This window comes from Hylobates moloch, unplaced genomic scaffold (assembly GCF_009828535.3).
Source record: "Hylobates moloch isolate HMO894 unplaced genomic scaffold, HMol_V3 SCAFFOLD_23, whole genome shotgun sequence".
Taxonomy (NCBI): domain Eukaryota; kingdom Metazoa; phylum Chordata; class Mammalia; order Primates; family Hylobatidae; genus Hylobates; species Hylobates moloch.
In genome coordinates this window covers 27061033-27086045 of record NW_026652298.1, presented here as the reverse complement: position 1 = coordinate 27086045, position 25013 = coordinate 27061033, and the positions used below count along the sequence as shown (strand labels likewise).

At 47.5% G+C, this 25013-nt stretch overlaps 1 protein-coding gene across 3 annotated transcripts in view; it reads right to left on the bottom strand.

The window, feature by feature from the left end:
* The window catches only part of MYH11 (myosin heavy chain 11), a 153379-nt gene that overhangs the window by 75777 nt on the left and 52589 nt on the right, over window positions 1–25013 (bottom strand). For all 3 annotated transcript variants that reach the window (XM_032145242.2, XM_032145244.2, XM_058433910.1), the window contains exons 4-6: window positions 19747–19774; window positions 8049–8151; window positions 3480–3572 (exon numbers count right to left, since the gene is read on the bottom strand). In XM_032145242.2, the coding sequence (XP_032001133.1) occupies window positions 3480–3572; window positions 8049–8151; window positions 19747–19774 (224 nt within the window). The remainder of the gene's footprint in view (window positions 1–3479; window positions 3573–8048; window positions 8152–19746; window positions 19775–25013) is intronic.

The window sequence follows — 25013 nt, the reverse complement described above, 5'->3', positions numbered from 1 at the left end:
GATGTTACAGAGGATGGGGGGGGGGGGGGGGGGGGGCGGGGAGATTCTTGCGAACACTCAGAACCCCACAGGTCAACTTGTCAGGTGGAACCAACATCTGATGAGCTGAAACCACCCCAGGCCTGACAGCAACAGAACGTAAATGTAAAACAGAACAGAATGTAAAACATGTTCACAGATCAATTTCATTTGGCTCTTGCAATGACCATAGTCCATCATGGCTATTCCCATTTTAAAAAATTTATTTATTTATTAGAGACAAGGTCCTGCTCTGACACCCAGGCTGGAGTGCAATGGTGCAATCACAGCTCACTGTAACCTTGAACTCCTGGGCTCAAGCAATCCCCTTTTCCCCATGACCTCACCCTCCCAAGCAGCTAGGACTACAGGCATGCGCCACCATACCTGGCTAATTTTTAAATTTTTTTTGTAGAAATAGGATCTCACTGTGTTGCCCAAGTTGGCCTCAGACTCCTGCACTCAAGCAATCCTCCCACCTCAGCCTCCCAAAGTGCTGGGATTACAGGAGTAAACTACCACACCCAGCCTACTATCCCCATTTTAAAGCTGGGAAAACTAAGGCTAAAAGAGATCAAGTGACTTGTCCAACGTGACATTGCTCCTGAGAGGTAGGGCCCTAAGCAGAAAGAAGGTTTTTCCATATTCAGGGGCTGGAGGGCTCCCTCCCCAGGCCCCACCCTGCTCCAAAACATGCTGCACCCACATCATCCAACTATGGCTTAAACCTTCTCTGTGGGACAGTTGAGTATGCATTGGCCACACTGCCCAAGCAGGCCCTGTGTAGGATGTCCTTTAGGCAGGAATGGCTCGTGTCCCTGGCCCTAGAGGCTCCACAAGTATCTCCAAAGATGGCCCTATCTACCTGCCTCAGCAAAGCCATGAAACCAAGGATGGAACCCAATCCTCCATCTGTTGGCATCAACCCTTTTCCTGTTTCCTCAATAGGCGAGACAGGCTTTCATCCTTTTCCCCCACCACGACATAACATGGTGGGAAGTGTTGGCGCGTGTGGACACAATCCCCTAGCCTTGACAAAACCTTGACAAAACCTTCAAACTTTCCCCATTGGGAAATATGCAGTAGAGTGATTTGGGATGACCATATCCCAAATGGAGCCAGGGAGAGCCGGCTGGTCACAGGCAAGGCCCAGGCACCTTTCTTCACTCTCCTTCCCAAGATGGCAGGGACGCCAGTGAGTGGAGGATGTTTTTAGGGATTTGTCTTGCACGTGCTTCCATTTATGACAGGCTAGAAACATTGCACTGAATTGGAACATGCAAACGCAGTGCTTCTCAGTGGAGGCGGCACATCTGCTATGGAGATTTTGGAAATCGGTGGAAGCGATTATTTGGCTTGTCACATGATGGTGGGGGCCACTGTTGTTAGTGAACAGTGGGGCCAAGAATATTTTGGGAGTCCTGCAATGACCTGGAGAGTCTCTGATGCCAATCCTCATCTATATCCCTTATGACTCTTCCAATGTCTCACCTGACACTCATGGAGGTAAAAATCTGTTTGCAATTAGCCAGGCTTAGAACCTAACCTTTATGACTTTAGATTTTTATGTTTTTGTTTTTTTTAAGACAAGAGTCTCACTCTGTCACCCAGGTTGGAGTGCAGTGGTGTGACTTTGGCTCACTGCCACCTCCATCTCCCCGGGTTCAAGTGATTCTCTCACCTCAGCCTCCTGAGTAGCTGGGAATACAGGTATGTGTCACCGCGCCCAGCTAATTTTTGTATTTTTAGTAGAGACAGGGTTTCACCATGTTGGCCAGGCTGGTCTCAAACTCCTGACCTCAGGTGATCTTCCCAACTCAGCCTCCCAAAGTGCTGGGTTTACAGGTGTGAGCCACTCTGTGCCCGGCCTAGATTTTTATGCTGTTAAATAAAAGCATTAACAAGTGTTTAAAATGTTGTCTAATACAAGCATATCCCATCTGTGTCACTCTAGAGAAGGTTGTTCTTTGGTTCAGCACTTCACTGAGAGTCAGTTGCCATTCTGGAAAATCCCATGCCAACATCATCAGTGCCTGAACTTGACCCTTTTCCTTGTATTTGTAGCTGTCGCAGTGGATAGACCTAAGCGTCTGTCTCTTACTGTGTCTTCTGTTGGTGTGGCCTGGCCCAAAGCATTGATACGCTGAAATGCACTTTATTTTATTTATTTAATTTTTTTTGTAGAGATGAGGTTTCTCCATGTTGCCCAGGCTGGTCTCAAACTCTTGAGCTCAAGTGATCTGCCTGCCTCAGTCTCCCAATGTACTGGGACTACAGGCATGAGCCACCTCACCCGGCCTGAAATTCACACTTTTATTATGAATTGTCTTATGTTATTTCTTCTTCATATTACAGTTAGGGCATTATGCTGATGTGTGTTCATCTAATACGTGTAGGAGGTGATACTATCTATGATTCTAATTTCGGGTGAGGAAAGGAGACATTATGTAATTGTTACTAAAATGGACCTTGGGGATCACAGGGTCAGGGACCACCATGTGAATATGCTCAGCAGAGCAGAGCTTTCTGCAAAGAGTCTTTCTTTCACTGGGCCCCATCTCAGTGAGCAACAGTTCACAGACCCCCTACTCCTGGAATGCAGAGGCAATTTTTCCTTCATCTTTTCTCACTAAAATATCTTTCTGACGCTCCTACGGAGACAACCGCTTCTTTTGTACAATAAAACCATTTTTGTCTACGTATCATCAACTACTCACTTTCAGAGTTCCCCTGCCCCTGTTGGGCTCAGGCAAAAACCTGCTTTGGAGCCTGGGGGAGTGTGCCTGGGAAGGTAGTACCCCCTGCCTCACTTACTGTCTGTTCTTCAATTGGAAGAACCAGCTTCATGAAGGCTGGAACCATCGCAATCCTGTGAGCCTTGCTCAGTGCCTGGTATACAGCAGGCACTTAATAAAAACAGCAAATGAGAAAAAACAAAGAGAATGGTGGTACATGTAAAAGTGCCTACCAGAGTAAATGCACACAGTAGGTACTTACTAAATATTTCTTGGAGGAGGTGTGTGCCTGGTACGTATTTGGCACTCAATTCATGTTTTGTTACATAAAATGGTATTGGACGTAAGGGTCTAGCACATACCAGGTGCTCAATAAATAATTTTTTAAATTTTATTTTAATAATAGAGATGCAGTCTCGCTTTGTTGCCCAGGCTGGTCTAGAACCCCTGGGCTCAAGTGATCCTCCCACCTCACTGTCGCAAAGTTCTGGCTATTACAGGTGTGAGCCACTGCACCAGGCCCATCAATATTTGTTCAGTGAATAGTGAATAAATGAATGAATGAATGAGGGTGTGAGACGCAGGATCCCTTGCAAGATTGTGAGGTACAGCCCATCTCTCCAGGGTCAGACGCCCCTCCCACCTCTGCGCGCGAACACTCTGCAGCCCCAGGCAGGACATGACACCAACCCTTTTCTGGAAAACTCACGTGGCTTTGCTACTTACAAATCGTGAGGAGTTGTCGTTCTTGACTGTTTTGGCGTTGCCGAAAGCCTCCAGAATCGGGTTTGCTTGTAGAAGCTGCTTTTCTAGCTCCCCCTAAAATTCATTCACATCTAGTTATTGGAGAAAGCAACCCAGGTTCTGACAGTTCTACCTTGGATGGATGTTGTCACAAAACTCTGCCGTTAACCCACAGTTCTCTCCTATCTCCTAGCTCCTCTTAGACCCTGATGCTAATGTCCAGATTTACAGGAGGATTTCAGAAGAAGAGAAGCAACTGTCTGAGCTCTCTAACAGCTAGGACATCTGCTCCCTAGGAAGGTCACTTTTTTCAAGACTAGGGCCTGCTCATCTGTGCAACATCACTGCCACTCAAAGCCACTGCCTTGTACAATGTCAGTGATGTCATTTACATCATGATGAATGGTGCCCCCCCAGAGTTGTGCAGTGCACCACCTGCCCCACTGTACATGGCAGTCATGCTGCTGTTCATGTTTAACAAGCAGCCTTCTTCAAGCTAAACCACTACAATCCTCCTTCTGATTATTTTAGTGCAATTTTTTTTTTTAAGTTGCGATTTTTCCTTTCTCAGGACAGGTTTTCTGAAGTCTCCCACAGCAGGCAAGTAAGGAATGCACAAAACCCACCAGGAATCCTCTTAGCGGACTGCAGAATAAAGCTTCAAAGCAGGTTGCCTGAGCTCCATTCATCGGGTTAAAGGCAGCTGAGACTGTACACAGCCCACCGGCCCCCCTCTGCGGGGTTGCCTGTGCACAAACGCGGTCACGTGATTAATCATGGCAGGAAAGGGCCAATGTGGTAAGTTAAGCTGGGAAAGCAAATGAGCTGCTCTTGGCCTAGCCCTAAAACATGGCGGCTGCAGATGGGCCCCGAGGCCTCCTGGCCCTGGATTCTGGGAGTTTTTCTCCTCGTCCTCCCTCCAGCTTTCCCTTCCTTATCTTTCCAGGCAGCAGGGCTGGGCTGGACAGGAGCTGGGAAAGTGTCTAGAGGGGACAAGGATGGGCATGGCTTCCTCCTCATTCCTCCGCATGCCAGGAAGGCATCAGGGTACTTGGTCTACAGGACAAAGCAGGAAGCTGCTATTTGTTTCTGTTTTTATTTGTCCACACATTCTCCTTTTTGTAGCTCCCAGAGAAAGATGAAGCAAAAGACTCATCTGCATACAAATCTCAGCCACAAGTGGAATCACCACAGCTGAGACCGGTGGAAATTTACCAGGAGCACCGTGGGCCTTTCTTTGTTGGTGGGAAGACGACTAAAGGAATAACTTTTGTTCACATAAACTTGGGGTCTCCATGCTCTCTGAAAAAGGCTCCCTTTCTAGAATGGGGATTCTAGCAGGTAAAGTTGAAAAGTCTTGGCAAGAGAGCTTTAAATGGGGGGACCTGGTTCAAACTGTTCATTTTATAGATGACGAAACCGTAGCCCCGAGAAGTTAACTGACTCGGTCAAGGTCACACAAAAGCAGATCCCAAATAAGAACTGTAATTCTCCTTCTGGTCTGTAACACGGTCACCCAGGGTCTAACTAAGATGGATTGAATGATCTTTTTGGGAGCCAAGGAAGACACCTGTGGGTTTCTTCTAGGCTGGGACCCATACGTCAGCCCCCCAAGCTCTGTGTTAGAGATGAGTTTACATATGCACAGGTCCAAGCAGGACCAGGTTATGCGTTGCGTAGCTGGGGCCTTACCGCGCCACCAAAGCTAGTGCATCGCGACCTCCAAGACTGTTTCCGGAGGCTTGAGTCAAGCAACCAGCATGCAAGAGACAGACACGCACTGCACACGCATGCACAGGGACACACTGGTGCACCAGGGACAGGGCTGGGGGAAGAAACTTAGGGATGATGGCAGGGAGAGAAGAGGGAGGCATGCCACAGCTGTGCCATCGACTGTCCATCGAGCCAGGGAAGCTTTGGGGCCTGACAGTCCTAAAACACTCAGCCAGATGGGACAGACGTCTCTGTCTAGGTTGTTCCAGTCAAGGGTACCAGGAGTGGATGCTTTGAAGGGTGCAGGGGTTCATTCTGAACTGGAGAAATCCATTTCAGGCTGGAGCGCAACCCTGGGGATTCCAATAGGCATCCCGTGGGTGGTAAATGCACCCCCACACCCTTCCCTGGCATCAGACACCCACAGGATGGTATCTTGGTGCATTTACTGATTTAAGTTGTGAAACTCTAGGGCCTACCCCATTTCTACCACCAGCTACGGGACTCGGTGGGTGCAACAGGATCATGCAGATCTAAATTCACTCCGTGCCTCCCCTACACACCAGGAAAACACTCTCAGTTACTCACGTAGGCAAAAGATGGGCCTTGCTGTGGTTGAACAACACAGTATAAAACAAATGTCAGTGTTATTTCCATCACATGGACATCAGGGGCTGGAGAATACATGACTTTGACCCCCCCAAACAGCCTGGAGTCCCCCAGACAGACAGGTCAGCTCCTTTTCCTTGATACTGTTTCTTTTCTCTCTGTTTAGCTGCAGGAATGCGATCACAGCTCACTGCAGTCTCAACCTACTGGGCTCAGGCAATCCTCCTGCCTCAGCCTCCCAAGTAGCTAAGACTACAGGCATGCACACCAGGCCCAACTAATTCTCGTGATTTTTTTTTTTTTTTGTACAGACAGGGTCTCACTATGTCACCCAGGCTGGTCCTGAACTCCTGGGCTCAGACCATCCTCCCACCTTGGCCTCCCAAAACACTGAGATTACAGGCATGAGCCCCCATGCTCAGCCACTCCCTCCTTTTTCTAACTTCTTAGAGATCCAGACATTTCAAAGGTTTTCATAATTACCGGGGCCACATTAGCCTCCTTAAAACAGTATCCAGTGAGGCAATGTCTGAGCTGTGTTTACACATGCAGCCACAACAAGCAGCACATAGTAGGCCCTTGATAACGATGAGCTGTTAGAAAGTATTATCTCCTGTGTTTACTCTTTTTTTTTTTTTTTTTTTTTTTTTGAGGCAGAGTCTCGCTCTGTCGCCCAGGCTGGAGTGCAGTGGTGCTATCTCCGCTCACTGCAAGCTCCGCCTCCCGGGTTCACGCCATTCTCCTGCCTCAGCCTCCCGAATAGCTGGGACTACAGGCGCCCACCACTGCGCCCAGCTAATTTTTTGTATTTTTAGTAGAGACGGGGTTTCACCATGCTAGCCAGGATGGTCTCGATCTCCTGACCTCATGATCCACCCGCCTCGGCCTCCCAAAGTGCTGGGATTACAGGCGTGAGCCACCGTGCCCGGCCTTCCTGTGTTTACTCTTTAGGGAAAGGGAAGGCAGTGGAAACTGTATTTTAACTGCCACGCAGCCTTTGGGGCCATTGTTCCCACTCACTATGGCTAGAAACCAACTTGCCAGAGACAATTCTAGGATGCTGAATCTTGAGTTTCCTGCATTTCTTTGGAGAAGGAAAGATCTCCAAAGACACGACCAGCGCCCATCCCAGATCTCCAAGGGCCTCTGGACAAGCCGGCCATGGTGGCTGCCCCAGAGTCCCCTCTGAGGGTGCAAAGCAACATCCGGAATGGCGAACACTGGAGACACCCCACGCCGTGGTCAGATCTCCATCCTACCATCTTCCCACCCATGAACCTGCAGACGGAGGCACCGGCCAGTCCTGGCGGCCCTACCACGTGCCCCCTCCTGTGGGATAGATGGGGCAGGGCTGACACACGAGGAGGAAGAGAAGGATGGGCCCTAGAGGGGATGACTCTAGAAACCTGCTCTTCTTTTCCTCCCAAGCTCTTAGTCATACTGTGTCATCATCTGTTTATTTGAGGGATTCTTTGACAACTACGCGCTCTTCCACAGGTCCGGAAGCTCAGAGAAGAGAATAAACAGCATCTCTCAGACTTATCCCCAGGTCCCCACCCCAAGTGGTGCCTGGCACACAGTAGGTGCTCAATCCACAGTTACTGAATGGCACTGCACTGAAGCCCACGGGCTGAGTGATGCCAGCATCTCCATCCCAGGGACAGTGGGAAACGTGGAGGAATCTGGGAACCCAAAAGGTACCTTAACCCCTGAGACGTTACAGAGATTCACTGAAAGGAGTGCTTTTCAATCAAAGGCAACTGTCCCACCCCAGGGAACATCTGACAACATCTAGAGATATTTTTGGTTGTCACAACTGGAGGGAAGGGGGCTATCGGCATCTAGCAGGTCGAGGCCAGGGATGTCGTGAAACATTCTACGAGCCACAGGGAAGCCCCTCCAAGGAAGAGTTATCTGGTCCAAAATGACATCAGTGCCACCACTGAGAAGCCCCGACGTGGAGGAAGATCTCGCTATGGAAGGAAAGGGCTTATTCTCATTTCACAAAACGGGCCCCCTTCTGGAGGGATGCTTCTAGCTGAACCAAGAAATCACCCAGACGCAACAGGCCTGCTCGCCAAAAAGACGGTCCCTCTTTGAGTCTTCAGGGGAGGGGTAGTCAGACAGGGCCTGAGTTCTTGCAACGATGTTCTGTTTGTATCTCGGTTGGGCTGCAAGCTGGAGACCGGTTGGCTAAATCACGGCCTCTGATTGGGAACTGCCACTCACCGTGATACTTGTGTCTTTCTTGCCCTTGTGGGAGGAGGCCACCACGGCCAGGTACTGAATGACCTTCTTGGTGTTTTCAGTTTTCCCAGCTCCAGACTCGCCTCTGAAAGACACAGGAACATCGTCTATGCACACGTTCCATGGTGACCTTTCCGCAGTTCCATGAGCCAGGCAGGACAAAAATAATTATCACCACCATTTCCCAGAGGGTGAAACGGAGGCTCCCGGAGGGGAAGTAACTTGCCCAAGGTCACATCTCTGGTAGTGAGCTGAGCTGGGTCCCCAACCTAGGTCCAATGCCCAATCTATTCCTTCCGAGAGGACGTATAAAAGAATTCAGATACAAAGAGTGAAAAGGTGGGCCGGACGCAGTGGCTCATGCCTGTGATCCCAGCACTTTGGGAGGCTGAGATGGGAGGATCATTTGAGCCCAGGAGTCTGAGACCAGCCTCAGCAACACAGAGAGACACTGCCTCTACAAAAAATGTCAAAAAATTAGCCAGGCATGGTGGCACATGCCTGTAGACCCAGCTATTTGGAAAGTTGAGGCAGGAGGACCATGCGAGTCCAGGAGTTCAAGACCAGCCTGAGCAACACAGCGAAACTCTGACTGTATAAAAAATAAGAAAAATTAACCAGGCATGATGGTGCATGCCTGTAGTCCCAGCTACTCAGGAGGCTGAGGTGGGAGGATGGCTTGAGCCCAGGAGTTTGAGGCCGCAGTGAGCCATGATCACACCACTGCACTCCAGCCTGGGTGACAGAGCAAGACCTCATCTCTAAAAAAATAGGGTGAGCAAGAAAACCTTAGTTTTCCTACACGGGTCCAAACAGGTTTATTTGGAATCATCTACACTTTTTTTTTTTTTTTTTTGAGATGGAGTCTCACTCTGTCCCCAGGCTGGAGTGCAGTGGCGCAATCTCAGCTCACCGCAAGCTCCACCTCCTGGGTTCATGACATTCTTCTGCCTCAGCCTCCCAAGTAGCTGGGACTACAGGCACCCGCCAGCACGCCTGGCTAATTTTTTGTATTTTTAGTTGAGACGGGGTTTCACCATGTTAGCCAGGATGGTCTCGATCTCCTGACCTCATGATCCACCTGTAGACATCATTAGCATTGCTAGAAATGGAAAGACCAGGCACAAAGCAGCCTTCAAGAAAGGACATAAGTGCCTCTTGTGTACCAGGACCTAAAGTTTAAGAAGCTCCCTTATGGAAGGAAAAATTTACCAAAAAACTGGTTATCCCATTGGTTACTGGGTAGATGCAAGCCCCCTTATCCTCTGAGGAATCCCACCCCATGTATCAGGAGGCTAGCTGATGATCTCAGCCAAGTATCTAAGAATAAGCCCAGCTGAAGTAATTCACACTAACGTGCAAATGACTGATATGTTTAGATCAGCATGACATGGTTTGTCTTATCAAAAAAGTATGTACTCCTGGAATATGAAGGTAGATTTTTTTTTTTTTTTTTTTTTTACCAAGATGGCTTTTGTGAACTAGCTGCCTGTTTTGGCCACCAGAAATCATCACAATGGAACGGCTCCATCCAGATACTGCCTCTATGTCCCACCACTCCTAGTGAAAGATAGGGACAGTGCCTTGACCAAAACTTCACTTGTTTATCATCTTCTTCTATTTTTCAGTTTACTTTTGGTTTTTGTGTTTCCTTTCTTTGCCTTATCTCTCTCATTTTCTGAGCTCGCTTAATATCTAAAATATAAGAGAGTTTTTTTTAAAGTTGAGAAAAGAATTTGTTCACCCCGAGGTCAGCCCAAGGTTCTCTGTGCTGAACCAGTGCCACCAAAGCTAGTACAGTCTCTGCTCTTCTTCCTAATTAGGAAATAAAGAAATTAATTTTCTCTGCCAAGGGCCCATTAATAACTTGGCTCATGGCTTAAAAAAGAAATAGAAGAAAAGAAAAAAGAAAGAGAAAGAAAAAAAAGTGCCCCAAATTGCTGGGCCTAATCCTACAGGTCCCACTGTCCAGAAATCAAGTGTCTGATGGCCAAGAATGATGAAACATCTTGCAGTGACTTTGTGCGGTCCCTTCCCTTCCTAGAGGCCTTCCTTCCCAATGGCCACATTATTTCACATGGCCTCAGAGGCAGTTTATGAAATGGGCACCATGAAGGCATTACCCCATTTCCCCAGAAGGGGAAACTAAGACCAGAATATATATGTGTGTGTGTGTGTGTGTGTGTGTGTGTGTGTGTGTGTGTGTGTCTGTGTGTGTGTGTGTGTGTGTGTGTGTGTAAAAGAGGAGAACCAGGTGCAGCAGAGAACTGGCCACGTTTATAATCGCAGCTACTCAGGAGGCTGAGTTGGGAGGATGCCTTGAGGCCGGAGTTTGAGAGAAGCCTGGGCAACATAGCAAGATCCCATCTCTTAAGAGAGAGAATTGGCATTTGTCATTGGGGGGGATATAGGGGGAAGGGTCCCTTTGCTAATTGCTCTACATGAATTATTTCCTTTATCCTCTTCCTGCCTCCATGTTATTATAGAAGGAAGAGTCTTGCCCAGAGTGGGTAAGCAATTTTCCCTAGGTCACACAGCAAAGAAGGGATACAGTCAGAATGGAAAGTCAGGTCTCTGATTCTAATGCAATCAGAATTCCTTTTACTACATTTCACCAAGTTGTTCCATGACACAGGCCCAACCCTCTAGGGACTTGCTTTCTAAGGCCAGAAGAAGGGCAGGGGAAGGGGAATTGATATTTGTTGAAGGCCTGCACAGTACTAGGCTTTGGGCTCACAAATCTTTTCATTTACTCTACCCAGCAATCTAATGAGACAGTTATTAATGATCCCCATCACCCACCTGGGGAAACTGAGGCAAAGAGAGGTTGAAGTAAATTGCTCCAGCCCACAATTGCTCCTGCTTTCACACAGATAGGAAATGGAGGAGAAGCAGGATTTGAACTTAGGTCCACTTGACACCAGGGCCCATGTTCTGCCTCCTATCCTTTTATTTTAACAAATCAGCAAAGAGAAAAGACAGAGTGAAGTCCCAACCCCACTCCATCGGAGTTTTGCCATATATTCCAGGAGTCTTTACTTGCCCAAATTAATGAACCAAGCCACTCAGTCATTCACACCTAAGTATGAATTACATCAATCATGCTAACCTGGGAACTTTGCTAGACTTCATTCTCAAGTGAAGGGGATGGATTTTGATTAAAGCAAGATAAAGGAGAGAAATTTTTGGATGTAGGAAACCACTGGCGTAGGTGGTCGTGAAACTATTCAGATCCAAGACAAGAATCAGGACAGCAGTGTGCACAAACAACACGTGTGGAACACACTCTTCATGCTGACAAACCAGTGTTCCTAGACTGCTGCTGCTCACTTCTTCTTTCCCACAACGATTCCTTCCTTTCCACCCTGGCCTTGAACCTCTCTCACCTCCTCCCTTTTACAACAAAGACATCGCCAGGTGTGGTGGCTCACGCCTGTCATCCCAGCGCTTTGGGAGGCTGAGGCGGCTGGATCACTTGAGGTCAGGAGTTCAAGACCAGCCTGGCCAACGTGGTGAAACCCTGTCTCTACTAAAAATACAAAAATTAGCCGGGCCTGGTGGTGGGCGCCTGTAGTCCCAGCTACTCGGGGGGGCTGAGGCAGGAGAATCGCTTGAACCCAGGAGGTGGAGATTACAGTGAGCTGAGATCATGCCACTGCACTCCAGCCTGCACAATAGAATGAGACTCCGTCTCAAAAAACAAACAAACAAACAAACAAAAAAAACCAAAGACATCAACGTGCCCCGTCAGTGGCTATGGTCTTCCACTTTGCCCGGGATGGGGAGTGGGATGTAAACTCTGGGAATCTACGCCTTCCCGTGTAGCTGCTGGGCTCCACTGTTTCCAAGTTCTGCTGAGAAAAATCAATTGCCCTGAGAGGTTCTGCCAAAGAAAACATCCCAAGCTCCAGGCTTGTGGGTGTCTGATGGTTGACGTGCTCAGAGCTGGTCCAGAAACATTCATAGGGTGGCTTTTCTGACCGCTGACCTCTAGGGGCGAAGATGCCTTCCTGGTCTGAGCACCCTAAACTCCTTTCTTGTTTCTTGGGGAATTTAGTACTGAGCTCCCTCTTCCTGGAGAAGGACTGGACTCATGACCACGTTATGGCCTCCTGGCCTTGTAACTACCCCAATGCCAAGTCCATTTAATCAGTCCAGCCCCAGCATCTGGGAGGAACCACCCAATGGCCACTTAACCCCTCAGCCAGGCTGGCGTCATGAGTGTGACCTGTACAGTCTCACAGGGACCACCCTGTGCTTGATACTCTAATATTGCCATCTGGAAATTCTTCCTAATTCTTTATAAAGGCTCTGCATTTTCTTTTTTCTTTTCTTTTCTTTTTTTTTTTTGAGACTGACTCTTGCTCTATTGCCCAGGCTGGAGTGCAGTGTGTGATGCTGGCTCACTGCAACCTCTACCTCCCAGGTTCAAGTGATTCTCCTGCCTCAACCTCCCACGTAGCTGGAACTACAGGTGACCGCCGCTATGCCTGGGTAATTTTTATATTTTTAGTAGAGATGGGATTTCATCATGTTGGCGAGGCTGGCCTCGAACTCCTGATCTCACGTGATCTGTCCACCTCAGCCTCCCAGAGTGCTGGGATTCCAGGTGTGAGTCACTGCTCTCAGCCAGCATTTTCATTTTGCAAAATTCTACAAATTCTGCAGCTGGTCCTGGCTCCCAGGGTTGAATACTGCCAACTCCATTGCATCCTGTGGTTTGCCACTGGTAGGAAAGCCAAATTGTCTCTGATGAACCTCACAGCTACTCAGTGCCTGGTCTTTATGTGACTGGCAAGGCACCCTGGTATTTTGTACCGTACGACTCCTACACGTCCTGCAAAACCCCAGGCAGAAGCAACGCCTCTCTCCCCTACAGCATCAGTTGGCAGAATAGCATAATGGGCTCCAGGTTGCTCAAGTTCAAATCCCTGCTCTGCCAGTTACCTGTGTGACCTTAGGCAAGTCATTTAGCCTCTCCATACCTCAGTTTCTTTACCCCATTATAAACTGGGTATAATAAAAACACTTACCTTGTATGATTTTTTTTTTTTTGAGACAAGATCTCCCTCTGTGGCCCAGGCTGGAGTGCAGTGATGCAATCATAGCTCACTGCAGCTGAGAATTCCTAGGCTCAAGTGATATTCCTGCCCCAGTCTCCCAAGTAGCTGGGACTACAGGTGCACAGCACCACAGCTGGCTAATTTTTAATTTTTTTTGTAGAGACAGGGCCTCGCTATGTTGCCCAAGCTGGTCTCAAACTCCTGGTCTCAAGTGATCTCTGGCCTCATCCTCCCAAAGTGCTGGGACTACAGGCATGAGCCACCACGCCTGACCTTTTATATGATTCTTATGAGAATTAAATGAGTGAATATTTGTATAAAATGCTTAGAACAATACCTGGGATACCAAAATGTTAGTTATTATTACTTTTGTTTTTTTGAGACAGAGTTTTGCTTGTTGCTCAGGCTAGAGTGCACTGGCACAATCTTGACTCACTGTAATCTCGAACTCCTGGGTTCAAGTGACCCTCCCACCTCAGCCTCCTGAGTGGCTGGGATGACAGGCATGTGCCACTACACCTAGCTAATTTTTTTATTTTTTGGGGTCTCGCTAAGTTGCCCAGGATAGTCTTGAACTCCAGGCCTCAGGCAATCCTCCTGCCTCGGCCTCCTAAAGTGTTGGGATTACGGGTGTGAGCCACTGTGCCCACCTAGTATTACTTTTATAACCACTGCTTCCATAGAGCTTATATCTTGTTTGTATAATGATTTTCAACATTCATCCTATCATTAAAATATAAATAATATTCACATTTTCCCACTGTTTAAGCTAGGAGTTAGCAAACTCTTTCTGTAAAAGGTCAGACAGTAAATATTTTAGACTTTGAGGGTCATGCATTCTTTGTTACATCTGCTCAGCTCTCCACTGTAGCACAAAAGCAAATATGTAACAAGTGAATGAGGCTGTGTTTCAATAAAACTTTATCTAGAACAAACAGACAAGGGCCTGATTTGACCCACTGGTCAAAGTTTGTCCTTCCTTGGCTTGAGTCCCTTAGCACATTCTCATCTATTTTATTTATTTATTTGATTGTTGTATTTATTTTTTGAGATGAGGTCTCACTGTGTCACCCAGGCTGAAGTGCAGTGGGGCAATCTTGGCTCAGTGCCAACTTTCCACCTCCCAGGCTCAGTGAGCTGAGATCCTCCTGCCTCACCCTCCTAAGTAGCTGGGATTACAGGCACATGCCATTACGCTCAGCTAATTTTTGTGTTTTTTGTAGAGACAGGGCTTTGCCATGTTAGCCAGGCTGGTCTTGAACTCCTGAGCTCAAGCGATCAGCCTGCCTTGGCCTCCCAAAGTGCTAGGATTACAGGCATGAGCCACGGTGCCCAGGCTGTCATCCATTTTAGATGAAAGTTCAAACTCCTCCCGAGGGCCTGGAAGCACCCCCCTACCTCTAATTTTATGTGAAACCACCCTCCTCCTCTTACTTTAGCCCCTTGATCACACAGCTCTTTCTCCAGCCAGGCCCATGGCCTCTAATTAAACTGATTACACTGGATGGATTACATGCTAGACAAAATACAACCCAGACCTAAAAATTACTTTTATTCAGCTTTCAGTTTTCCTTCCTTTCTTGTCTTCCTTCCCTTTCTTTCCTTCCTTCCTGTCTCTGGGTCTTGCTCTGTTGCCCAGGCTGAGGTGCAGTGGTGCCATCATAGCTCACTTAGCCTCTAACTCCTAAGCTCAAGTGATCCTCCCTCCCCATCCTCCTGAGTAGCTGGGACTACAGGCGTGCACCATCCCACCTAGCTAATTTTTAAATTTTTTTGTAGCAATGGGGCCTCACTGTGTTCCTCAGTTTGGTCTCAAACTTCTGGCCTCAAGCAACCCTCCCGCCTCGGCCTGTCAAGGCCCTGAGTTTCCAGGTATAAGCACCACACCTAGCCAATTTTCAGTTTCTTTTTTTTTTTTTTTTGAGACAGAGTCTCACTCTGGCGCCCAGGCTGGAGTGCAGTGGCGCGATCTCGGCTCACTGAAAGCTCTGCCTCCCGGGTTCACGCCATTCTCCTGCCTCAGCCTCCCGAGTAGCTGGGTCCACAGGCGCCCGCCACCACGCCCGGCTAATTTTTTTGTATTTTTTTTAGTAGAGACGGGGTTTCACCGTGTTAGCCAGGATGGTCTCGAACTCCTGACCTCGTGATCCACCCGCCTCGGCCTCCCAAAGTTCTGGAATTACAGGCATGAGCCACGGCACGTGGCCAATGTTCAGTTTCTTAACTGCATAACCAAACAGTTGGTTCCAGCCTGGCTTCTCTTGATCACCAACTATGGCTAAAAGCTCAGCCCTGCTGTCAACTTGTAGGTTCTTCAAGTCACTTCGGCTGAATTTCACAACAAGCAAAATAAAATTGAATACAGAGACTGAAGATGTTGGTGGTCTGGGCTGACTGGATGCATCTGCGAATAAAAGTTGGATCGTTTTGGGATTTCCTCCCTAACAACGGCTAAGGCCTCCTTCTCCAGCACTGGCTGTGTGGGGGCAGTGTGCTAAGTCCTTGCTAACGCTGCATTCCAGGAGATGGAGATACACAACAGCCAAGTAAACAAATAATCAAGATAGTTTTGTGGTGGAGATATCATTGCTACATGGGGTGATATGGCTGAGAAGATCGAGGGGAAGGGAGGAGAGGGGAGGCTGTGGATGGGGAAGCCAGGGAGTTGCTGAGCCTTGAAAGTTACAAGAGAGCCCTGTGGGAAGGATGGAGGGAAGGGTGGGCCAGGCAGGGCAAACAGTACGGACAGAGGTCCAACGGAGGGAAATGCTGGGCCCGGGTGTGAGACAGAATGGCCCCCAGCATAGCTGGAGGGCCACAAGGGAGGGGGACAGCAGGAAGTGACGAGGGAAGAGCGGATCACACTCAGTCTTCCAAGTCACACTAAGGAATCTGAGTTTTATTCTCATGGGTGCAGGAAACCATTTCAGGAGGGGAATGGGGCTTTAGAACCAGTGTGGGGAGAATCAGAATTGCAGGATGGGCTGGGCGCAGTGGCTCATGCCTGTAATCCCAGCACTTTGGGAGGCTGACCGAGGTGGGTGGATCACCTGAGATCAGGAGTTTGAGACCAGGCTGGCCAACATGGAGAAAACCCAACTCTATTAACAACACAAAAATTAGCCGGGCATGATGGCATACTACTCGGGAAGCTGAGGCAGGAGAATTGCTTGAACCCAGGAGGTGGGGGTTGCAGTGAGCCAAGATCACACCACTGCACTCCAGCCTGGGCAACAGAGTGAGACTCTCTCAACCAAAAAATAAACAACAACAAAAACAAACTGCAGGATAGGCCAGGTGCAGCAGCTCCTGCCTGTAATCCCAGCACTTGGGAGGCCGAGGCTCCCTGGGTCACCTGAGGTCAGGAGTTCGAGACCAGCCTGACCAACATGGCGAAACCCTGTCTCTACTAAAAATACAAAATTAGCCCGGCATGGTGGTACATGCCTGTAATCCCAGCTACTCGGGAGGCTAAGGCAGGAGAATCACTTGAACCTGGGAGGTGGAGGTTGCAGTGAGCCAAGGTCACGCCATTGCACTCCAGCCTGGGCAACAAGAGCAAAACTCCGTCTCAAAAATAAACAAACAAACAAACTGCGGGATGGATACTGGATTGCAGGAAGGATTTAAAAAAAATAGTGAGCACTTTCACTACAATAGCAGCTGATCCTTACAAAGTGCTCACCATGGGGCAGTGGCCTGTTTCTCAGTTCTTCACATATAGTGACTCGTTTCATCCTTCCAACAACCCAATGGGGTGCTTATTGTTCCCATTTTACAGATGGGGAAACTGAGGCTCAGAGAAGTGAACTGACATGTTTCCCGGAGCATACAACTAGATGATGATGGAGCCAGAATTCAAACCCAAGGGGTTAGGTTCTGGAATCCACACTTTATGATAGCATGCTAATGAATATTTATTCAATGAATAATGAATGAATAGTCTTATAATGTATATTTATTGAAGGAAGGAAGCAAGCAAGCAATGGGAGCAGGGAGCTTAAGAGACTGCTACAGAGGCCCTGGTGAGAGGTGACGGGACCCTGAACTAGGAGGAGGTGGTGGAGTCAGAGGAATGGACAGAGATGAGAAATATTTCAGCGTCACACAGTCCAAGGCAGGAACCACTACCTAAATTAACTAAAATCTTAAAAATTCAGTTCTGCAATATACTTGCCACTTTTTAAGAGCTCAATTAAGTGAACATTTTAAATGAACTTTGTGCTCATCACAAAGTTCTGTTGGACAGCACTGTTTTAGATGAAGCAACACCTGCTGATGGCATGGGGCTGGAAATGAGAGCAGGGTGGCCTCTTCTTCATCTTCACAGCCTCTCCATAAGCTCAGCTTAGAAAGGTCAAGTGACCCGTGCATAGCTACACAGCTAGGAAGCCATTTGAAAGTCCTACTCTTTCCTGCACCTCTCTGTTACCATACTTAATTCATTCACTCAACAGAAGGCAGTTGAGCAACACTATTTTGGTTCCTGGGGAGATGACATATGGCTCACACGTGGGTTTGGCTCCTAGGGGATCAAATGCCTCTGTGGTCAGCTGAAAAACAGCCCCCACAAGAATGTCCATGGCCTATCCTCAGAGTCTGTGAATATGTTTGCTTGAGATGAGGAGACTGTCTTGGATCATCTAGGTGGCGCTACTATAACCAAAAAGATACCGGGCCTTATAAGAGGGAGGTAGGGGGACCAGACAAAGAAATTTGAAGATATGATGCTGCGGGATTTAAAGATGGAGGAAGGGACCAGAAGCCAAGGAATGCAGGTGACCCCTAGAAGCCAGAAAACTAGGAAACCAGGTCAGCAGGTTGTTTTAGCATTTATATCCACATATCTAGGTAGCATTGTATCTCTAGATCCAGACTATTCATTGTCAAACATCAAATGTTTACTTCCTACCATGGAATATGATAATTCAGTTTCCATCTAATCCTCTTCCCTTTCCCCACAGAGCCAATTCCATCACCCGTAATTAATCTGGCTAGATAAATACTCCAAACTTGCACAGCTGGGCTCCTTAGTCCAATGTGATTACTTCTCCTTCCATCCCAACTTTTGGTTTTTCCTGGAGTTTATAATTGCCTTTGTTTTATTGTTTCCAGGTTTTCTGTCTATATCAACCCCAAACTTATGAACTGTTTCAGTCTTCTCTCGATACAGTTAATTGCCATCCTACCATCCATCACCATCTGCAATTCTTATTACTAGTTTTTAATTGTCCTTCCAGATAATTTCATGCAAATAGGAAACATATGCATGTCCACACATTCCTGCTCTTTTTAAAGACATGCACAGTTACATTGTGCATATGCTGGTTTGCCCTTGTGTTTTCCCCTCAACGGTATATCTATAAAGAGGGTTCTCTCTGAGCATAAATAGATCAGCCTCACTCTTTGTAGTGGCTACCTGGAAATGTTATATTTTATTTAAATAACCCCTGTTGATTATAGCTTTAGTTGCTTCCAGACCTTCGAATATATATATATATGAATATAAATATATTAAATATAATACATATTATATATTATGTAAATATATATATGCACAGTCTATCCTATTTACATATTCCATATTTGCAAATTCACCGACCTGCTGAAAGTTATTTGTAACCCCAAAATCAATATTCATGTCACTTTTGTGGTCATTTGTGAACATGTGCAGAGCAAGGAAAATTCGATTCCCCCAATGCACACGTTCCCAGCTCAGGTTGAACAGGGGAATGCTCTATCTTCTAGTTTCAACTCTCATACTGTAAACAAGTGTCCTCTTTGTAGTGTATTTAGTGCCACTTTTTTTGTATTTTTGTGGCTTTTTGTTAGTTATTTTGCAGGTTAAAATGTCCTCTCAGATGTGCTCCCTTCAGCAGCACACATACTAAAATGTCCCCAGCATAGTGCTCAAGTGTTGGCTCATGTTTCCAAGCACAATAAGGTTGTGATATCCATTATGTAAGAAATACACATCAGATAAACTTCATCCAGGCATCAGCCACAGAGCTGCTGGCTGTGAGTTCAATGTCAATGAATCAATAATATATATTAATATATGTTACTTGCATATAAATACAATAGTGAAAACTCTCTGAATGATTCTAAAATTGAGTTACTATCTTCTGCCTATGTACCTAGGTCTTCAAAGAAACAGTGACACCAACCACCAAATATGGCACTGATGTGTTTGTGGCTTGATAAATGTGAAATATTAAAGTGATAGTTTAACATCTTCCCTATCAACACAGACAGTGTTATGCAATCAGATGAGATTCTGCATATAAAATCTTTAGTTCAAGTCCTGGCACAGAGTACATGTTGAATAAATGCTAGTTTTTTAGAAGGAGGAGAGGTATGGAACCAAATGATACCAGGTGTCATTAAGAGTTTAAGCTTGCCTGCCTCCACAGAAGACCATATATCACAAATGTTTAATGAGCATCTATACTGTGCCAGGTATAAAGAGAGGCACTGGGAACCATGAACAAATCAAAGATCTCTGCACTCATGGATCTTTTCTTTCATAGGTTGGATCTCGACTCCAGATTAAAAAACAAACAAACAAACAAACAACAACAACAAAAAAAAACAGAATAAAAAGCAGTTCCACTTACGTGCACAGAATGGACTGGTCCTCCCGATCTGCAAACAGAAAGAAAAAAGAGCCATGAATTAAAATGAGCTCTGAGCTAAGGGTCTGGATTTGGCTCCTCCCAAGGCCCTCGCATTCTAAAGCTTCTCCATGTCGGCCTCACTGGAAGTGACAACAGGTCAGCTGGGCTTATTGCCCAGGCCACAGGGGCCACGACCAAAGCCAAAAGGGTAGCCCCAAAGTCCCAGAGGCAGCCCCAGAAAGATGCTGGAGCCTGACTGATCCAGGAATCACTAGCATCCAGCCACATCAGCTCTGGAGGTGTCCCGGGAGGCCCACCCCACCCAGATTAGGTTAGGGACCAAACACAGATGTTGGATCTATACAGATCAGGGTCTCACTTAGCCACTTCTCCGCTCTGTGGCCTTGGGCAAATATTCTTAAACTCCATGCCTCAGTTCCTTCATCTGTAATATAGTATTGTGCACATTTGTGTTTTTTTATAAATCCAGCATCCATTTCCTCTTCTTCCAGAAGCATCCTGTGGTCCTTGAGGTTTCCCCCATCACCCCTACCATCATGTACAGTCTTAGTGGAACTGCCTCATAAGTACCTTCAACAAAGAGGTAAGAATGTGTTCCAGGCTGCATTGGTCAGACTCTCTGGCCTAAAACTCCAAGCTCAGTCAAGGACAGGGAAGCACAGCAGGTGGACAGACCCCTGAGGCAGACTTCCTTTCTGCCCCTGGGCCCAAGCAGCCCACCTTCTGTCATTTACCTAGCCTGATTCCCAGCGTTCCCGCCGTATCTGTGAGCTCCTCCATACTCCCCTACAAATCCCTTTCCTCTACTAGATGACAGAGTCAGTCTTTGTTGTTTACCACCACGGAAACCCAAAAGATACAGAGGTCATCAAAGAACGAGACGTGATTAAGCAGACATTACCCATCACCTTCTACTCTTAAAGAGGCCTCTGAGGTGGAGTCAGGCTCTGAAGACACATTTCCTTCCCAAAGAGAGATCTTAGAACAGTTACCAACACTTTCAGTGGTCACCTAACAATGTAGAAATCCCAGCATCACATCTGCTGGTAGACAATGCCACAGCGACAAGCATTTCTTAAATCCACTCCCTGGCTTCAGTCCTACTAGTTTAGTGCTCAGCTCTCACAAGCTTCATGTCATCAAAAATCTTCTAGGCTTGGTTTAACATTGTATTTCTAGTACTGGCAGATAGTTGGCAGGTGCTGAATTATACTTGTTAGATGGATGGATGGAGGGATGGATGAGTAGATGGATGGGATGATAGGTGGACGGAAAGAGGGAAGAAAGGAAGGAAGGGTAGATGGGTGAATGGAAGGGTGGGTAGATGGGTAGGTAGATGGATGGGTGGGTGGATGGATGAATAGACAGATGGATGGGAGGGTGGATGGGTGGGTGGATAGGCAGATGAGTAGGTGAGTAGGTGGGTGGGTGGATGGGCAGATGGGTGGGAAGATGGATGGATGGATGGATGGAGATGGATGGATGGGAGGATGGATGGATGGATGGGAGGATGGATGGATAGATGAGTAGATGGGTGGGAGGATGGAAAGACAGGTGGATGGGTAAGTGAATGGAAAGAAGGAAGAAAGGAAAGAAGGAAGGAAGAAAGGATCGGTGGATGGAAGAATGGATGGATAGGTAAATGGACAGGAGGATAAATGGATGGGAGGTTGGGTGAATAGGCAGATAGATGGCTGGATGGAAGAATGGATAGATGGATAGGTAGAAGACAGGAAGACAAATGGATGAGTGGGTGGGTGGGTAGGTGGATGAATAGATGGATGGAAAGAAGGAAGGAAGGATGGATGAATAGATGGATGGATAGATAGGAAGAAAGAAACAGAGAAAGAAGAAAGGAGGGAAGGGTGGGTAGATGGGTAGGTGGGTGGGTATATAGCTGGGTGGATGGATGGATGAGAGAGTGGATGGGTGGGTGAATGGGAGGGAGGACAGAGTGGATAGGTGGGTGAACGAGTGAGATGGATGGATGGATGGATGGGAATATGAACGGAAGGATGGATGGGACTGAAGAAGGCAAGGTGAAAGAGATGACTCTTTCTTCCTTCTGAAATCTGAAGAGAGAACTGATTGGAGGTGGGCACGTTCCTCAGATTCTATGCCCAACTCCAACCAGTTCTCTCTCTCTTCCCTCGGATTATATACAGATGTTTGGGTGGCCTGGTTGAACGAAATCCTCAAGACAAAAGGCATAAAGACTAGTCAACTCTGGGGTTTCAATTCTGGTGTGTTTATATAATAGCACATTTGAAAATAGACAGGCTGGGCGCAGTGGCTCATGCCTGTAATCCCAACACTTTGGGAGGCCAAGGAGGGTGGATCACTTGAGTTCAGGAGTTCCAGACCAGCCTGGCTAACATGGTGAAACCCCATCTCCACTAAAAATACAAAAATTAGCTGGGGGTCGTGGCACACGCTTGTAATCCCAGCTACTCATGAGGCTGAGGCAGGAAAATTGCTTGAACTCGGGAGGCGGAGGTTGCAGTGAGCTGAGATCGCGCCACTGCATACCAGGCTAGGCGACAGAGCGAGACTGTGTCTCAAAAACAATTAAAAAAAATACACAAATAAAATAGGCAGCCATTGAAAAGAACCAGGCAGAGCTTTATGGATGGACACAGAAAAATAGCCAAAATATATTAAGCTAAAGATAAAGGATGAGGTAGCATAGTGTTGTACCTTTTGTGTTTTAAAAAGAGAGATATATAGATAAGATGCAGTGGTTCATGTCTGTAATCCCAACACTTTGGGAGGCTGAGATGGGAGGATCACTTGAGGCCAGGAGTTTCAGACCAGCCTGGACAACATAGCAAGACCCAGTCTCTACAAAAAAAATTTTTTTTTAATTAGCTAACTGTGATGGACGTACCCCTTGTCCCAGCTACTTGTGAGGCTGAGACAATAGGGATCCCTTGAGCCAAGGAGTTCAAGGTTGCAGTGAGCTGTGATTACACCACTGCACTCCAGCCTGGGCAACGGAGTGAGACCCTATCTCTAAAAACAGACCTGGGATGGGCGAGGTGGCTCACACCTGTAATCCCAGCACTTCGGAAGGCCGAGGCAGGTGGATCACTTGAGGTCAGGAGTTCAAGACCAGCCTGGCCAACATGGTGAAACCCTGTCTCTACTAAAAATACAAAAATTAGCCGGGCATGGTGGCATGCACCTGTAATCCAAGGTACTCCAGAGGCTGAGGCAGGAGAATCGCTTAAACCCAGGAGGTGGAGGTGCAGTAAGCTGAGATCACGCCACTACACTCCAGCCTGGGCAACAGAGCGAGACTCCAAAAACAAAACAAAACAAATAAACAAACCAACAAACAGGCCTGAGCCTGAAGTACTGAGAAAAGGGACAGGAGGAAGACCTACTTTCACCCATTCTACTTCTATCCTGGTCATGTTTGTGCTATGAACACACACAATCTTTTCCTCATCCCACCAAAAATGGTCAATAGAAAAAGAAGCGGTATTGTTCTTCATGAAACCATCATGACCGCAAAGCTTAAAAAAAGACAGAAAAGAAAGAGCCACCGAATTACGATCCCACTAACAGCTCCGATCTCCCGAGCGCTCACTGCACTGCGGGCGTATGCTGAACCCCTTCTGTGTTGAAGTGACCCGCTGAATTCTCTCAGCAGCTCCTGGAGTGGGCTCTGGCTCCATTTTACAAATAAGGAGAGTGAGGTTCAGAAGTGAGGCAACTTACCCAAGGTCACTGGGGTGGGTTGAATTGTGATTCCCAGAAGATATGTTCACTCAGAACCTCAGACTGCGATGTTATTGACTAATCAACTGATTGAGATGGGGTCTCACTTTGTCGCCCAGGCAGGTGTGCACTGGCCTGATCTCAGCTCACTGCAACCTCAACCTCCCAGGCTCAAGCGATCCTCCCTCTTCAGCCTCCCCTGTAGCCGGGACTACAGGCACATGCCAGCACGCCCGGCTAATTTTTGTATTTTTTTGTAGAGATTGGGTCTTGCTATGTTGCCCAGGCTGGTTTCACACTCCTGGGCTCAAGTGACCCACCTGTCTTGGCCTCCCAAAGTGCTGGTATTACAGGCGTGAGCCACTGTATCCCACCTGTGATGTTATGTAGAATAAGGGTCTTGTAGATGTAATTAAGGGAAGGATGTTGAGATGAGGTCATCCTGGCTGGGAGTGTCCCTATTTGTAAGAGAAAGGAGGCCAGGCGTGGTGGCTCACACCTGTAATCCCAGCACTTTGGGAGGCTGAGGTGGGTGGATCACCTGAGGTCAGGAGTTCGAGACCAGCCTGGGCAACATGGTGAAACCCATCTCTAATAAAAATACAAAAAATTAGCCAGGCATGGTGGCAAGCACCTGTAATCCTAGCTACTCAGGAGGCTGAGGCAGGAGAATCGCTTGAACATGGGAGGTGGAGGTTGCAGTCTCCAGCCTGGGCAACAGAGCAAGACTCCATCTCAAAGAAAAAAACAAAACAAACAGGAATAACAAATCAAACTTTAATCTCTCCACTATACTCTGGAGACAGACAGATACTCATGCCTTCAGCTTCCACCCAGGGGGACAAATTCACTCGAGGACAGAGCAAAATGGGAAACCAGTTTAAATTTTTTTTTTTTTCTGAGATGGAGTCTCGCTCTGTCACCCAGGCTGGAGTGCATTGGCTCGATCTTGGCTCACTGCAAACTCTGCCTCCTGGTTTCAAGCAATTCTTCCACCTCAGCCCCCCGAGTAGCTGGGACTACAGGCACGTGCCACCACGCCTGGCTAATTTTTGTATTTTTTTGTAGAGATGGGGTTTCACCACGTTGGCCAGGCTGGTCTTGAACTCCTGACCTCAGGTGATCTGCCCACCTCAGCCTCCCAAAGTACTAAAAAGTGATTTTTAAAAAGAGGGTGAGGGATAGAAGAACCAGGTACCCTGTGATTAGAACCCAGGCAGAGAGAACTTCCTGGGACCGGCCCAGACAACCTCCATTATCTTAAGGAAAGATTTTGAGATGGACAGACAGGCGGGCTATGTTGATCCATTACTTCAGGGAGAGAGGCAGGCTTTCCTGGCAGCCTTGTGAATCCTAGGCCCAGAGCAAGATAGATTTATAGGCTCAGATGCTCACAGGCCCCCCAGGAGAGGAAGCGGGCTTCAGGAGAAGGCCTGGGAGCTGCCAGCGCGGCTCCAAGCTGGGGGCTGCTGGGAGACCTCTGGCCTGACGTTCCCATCGGAAACACACCGCTTCCAGGCGTG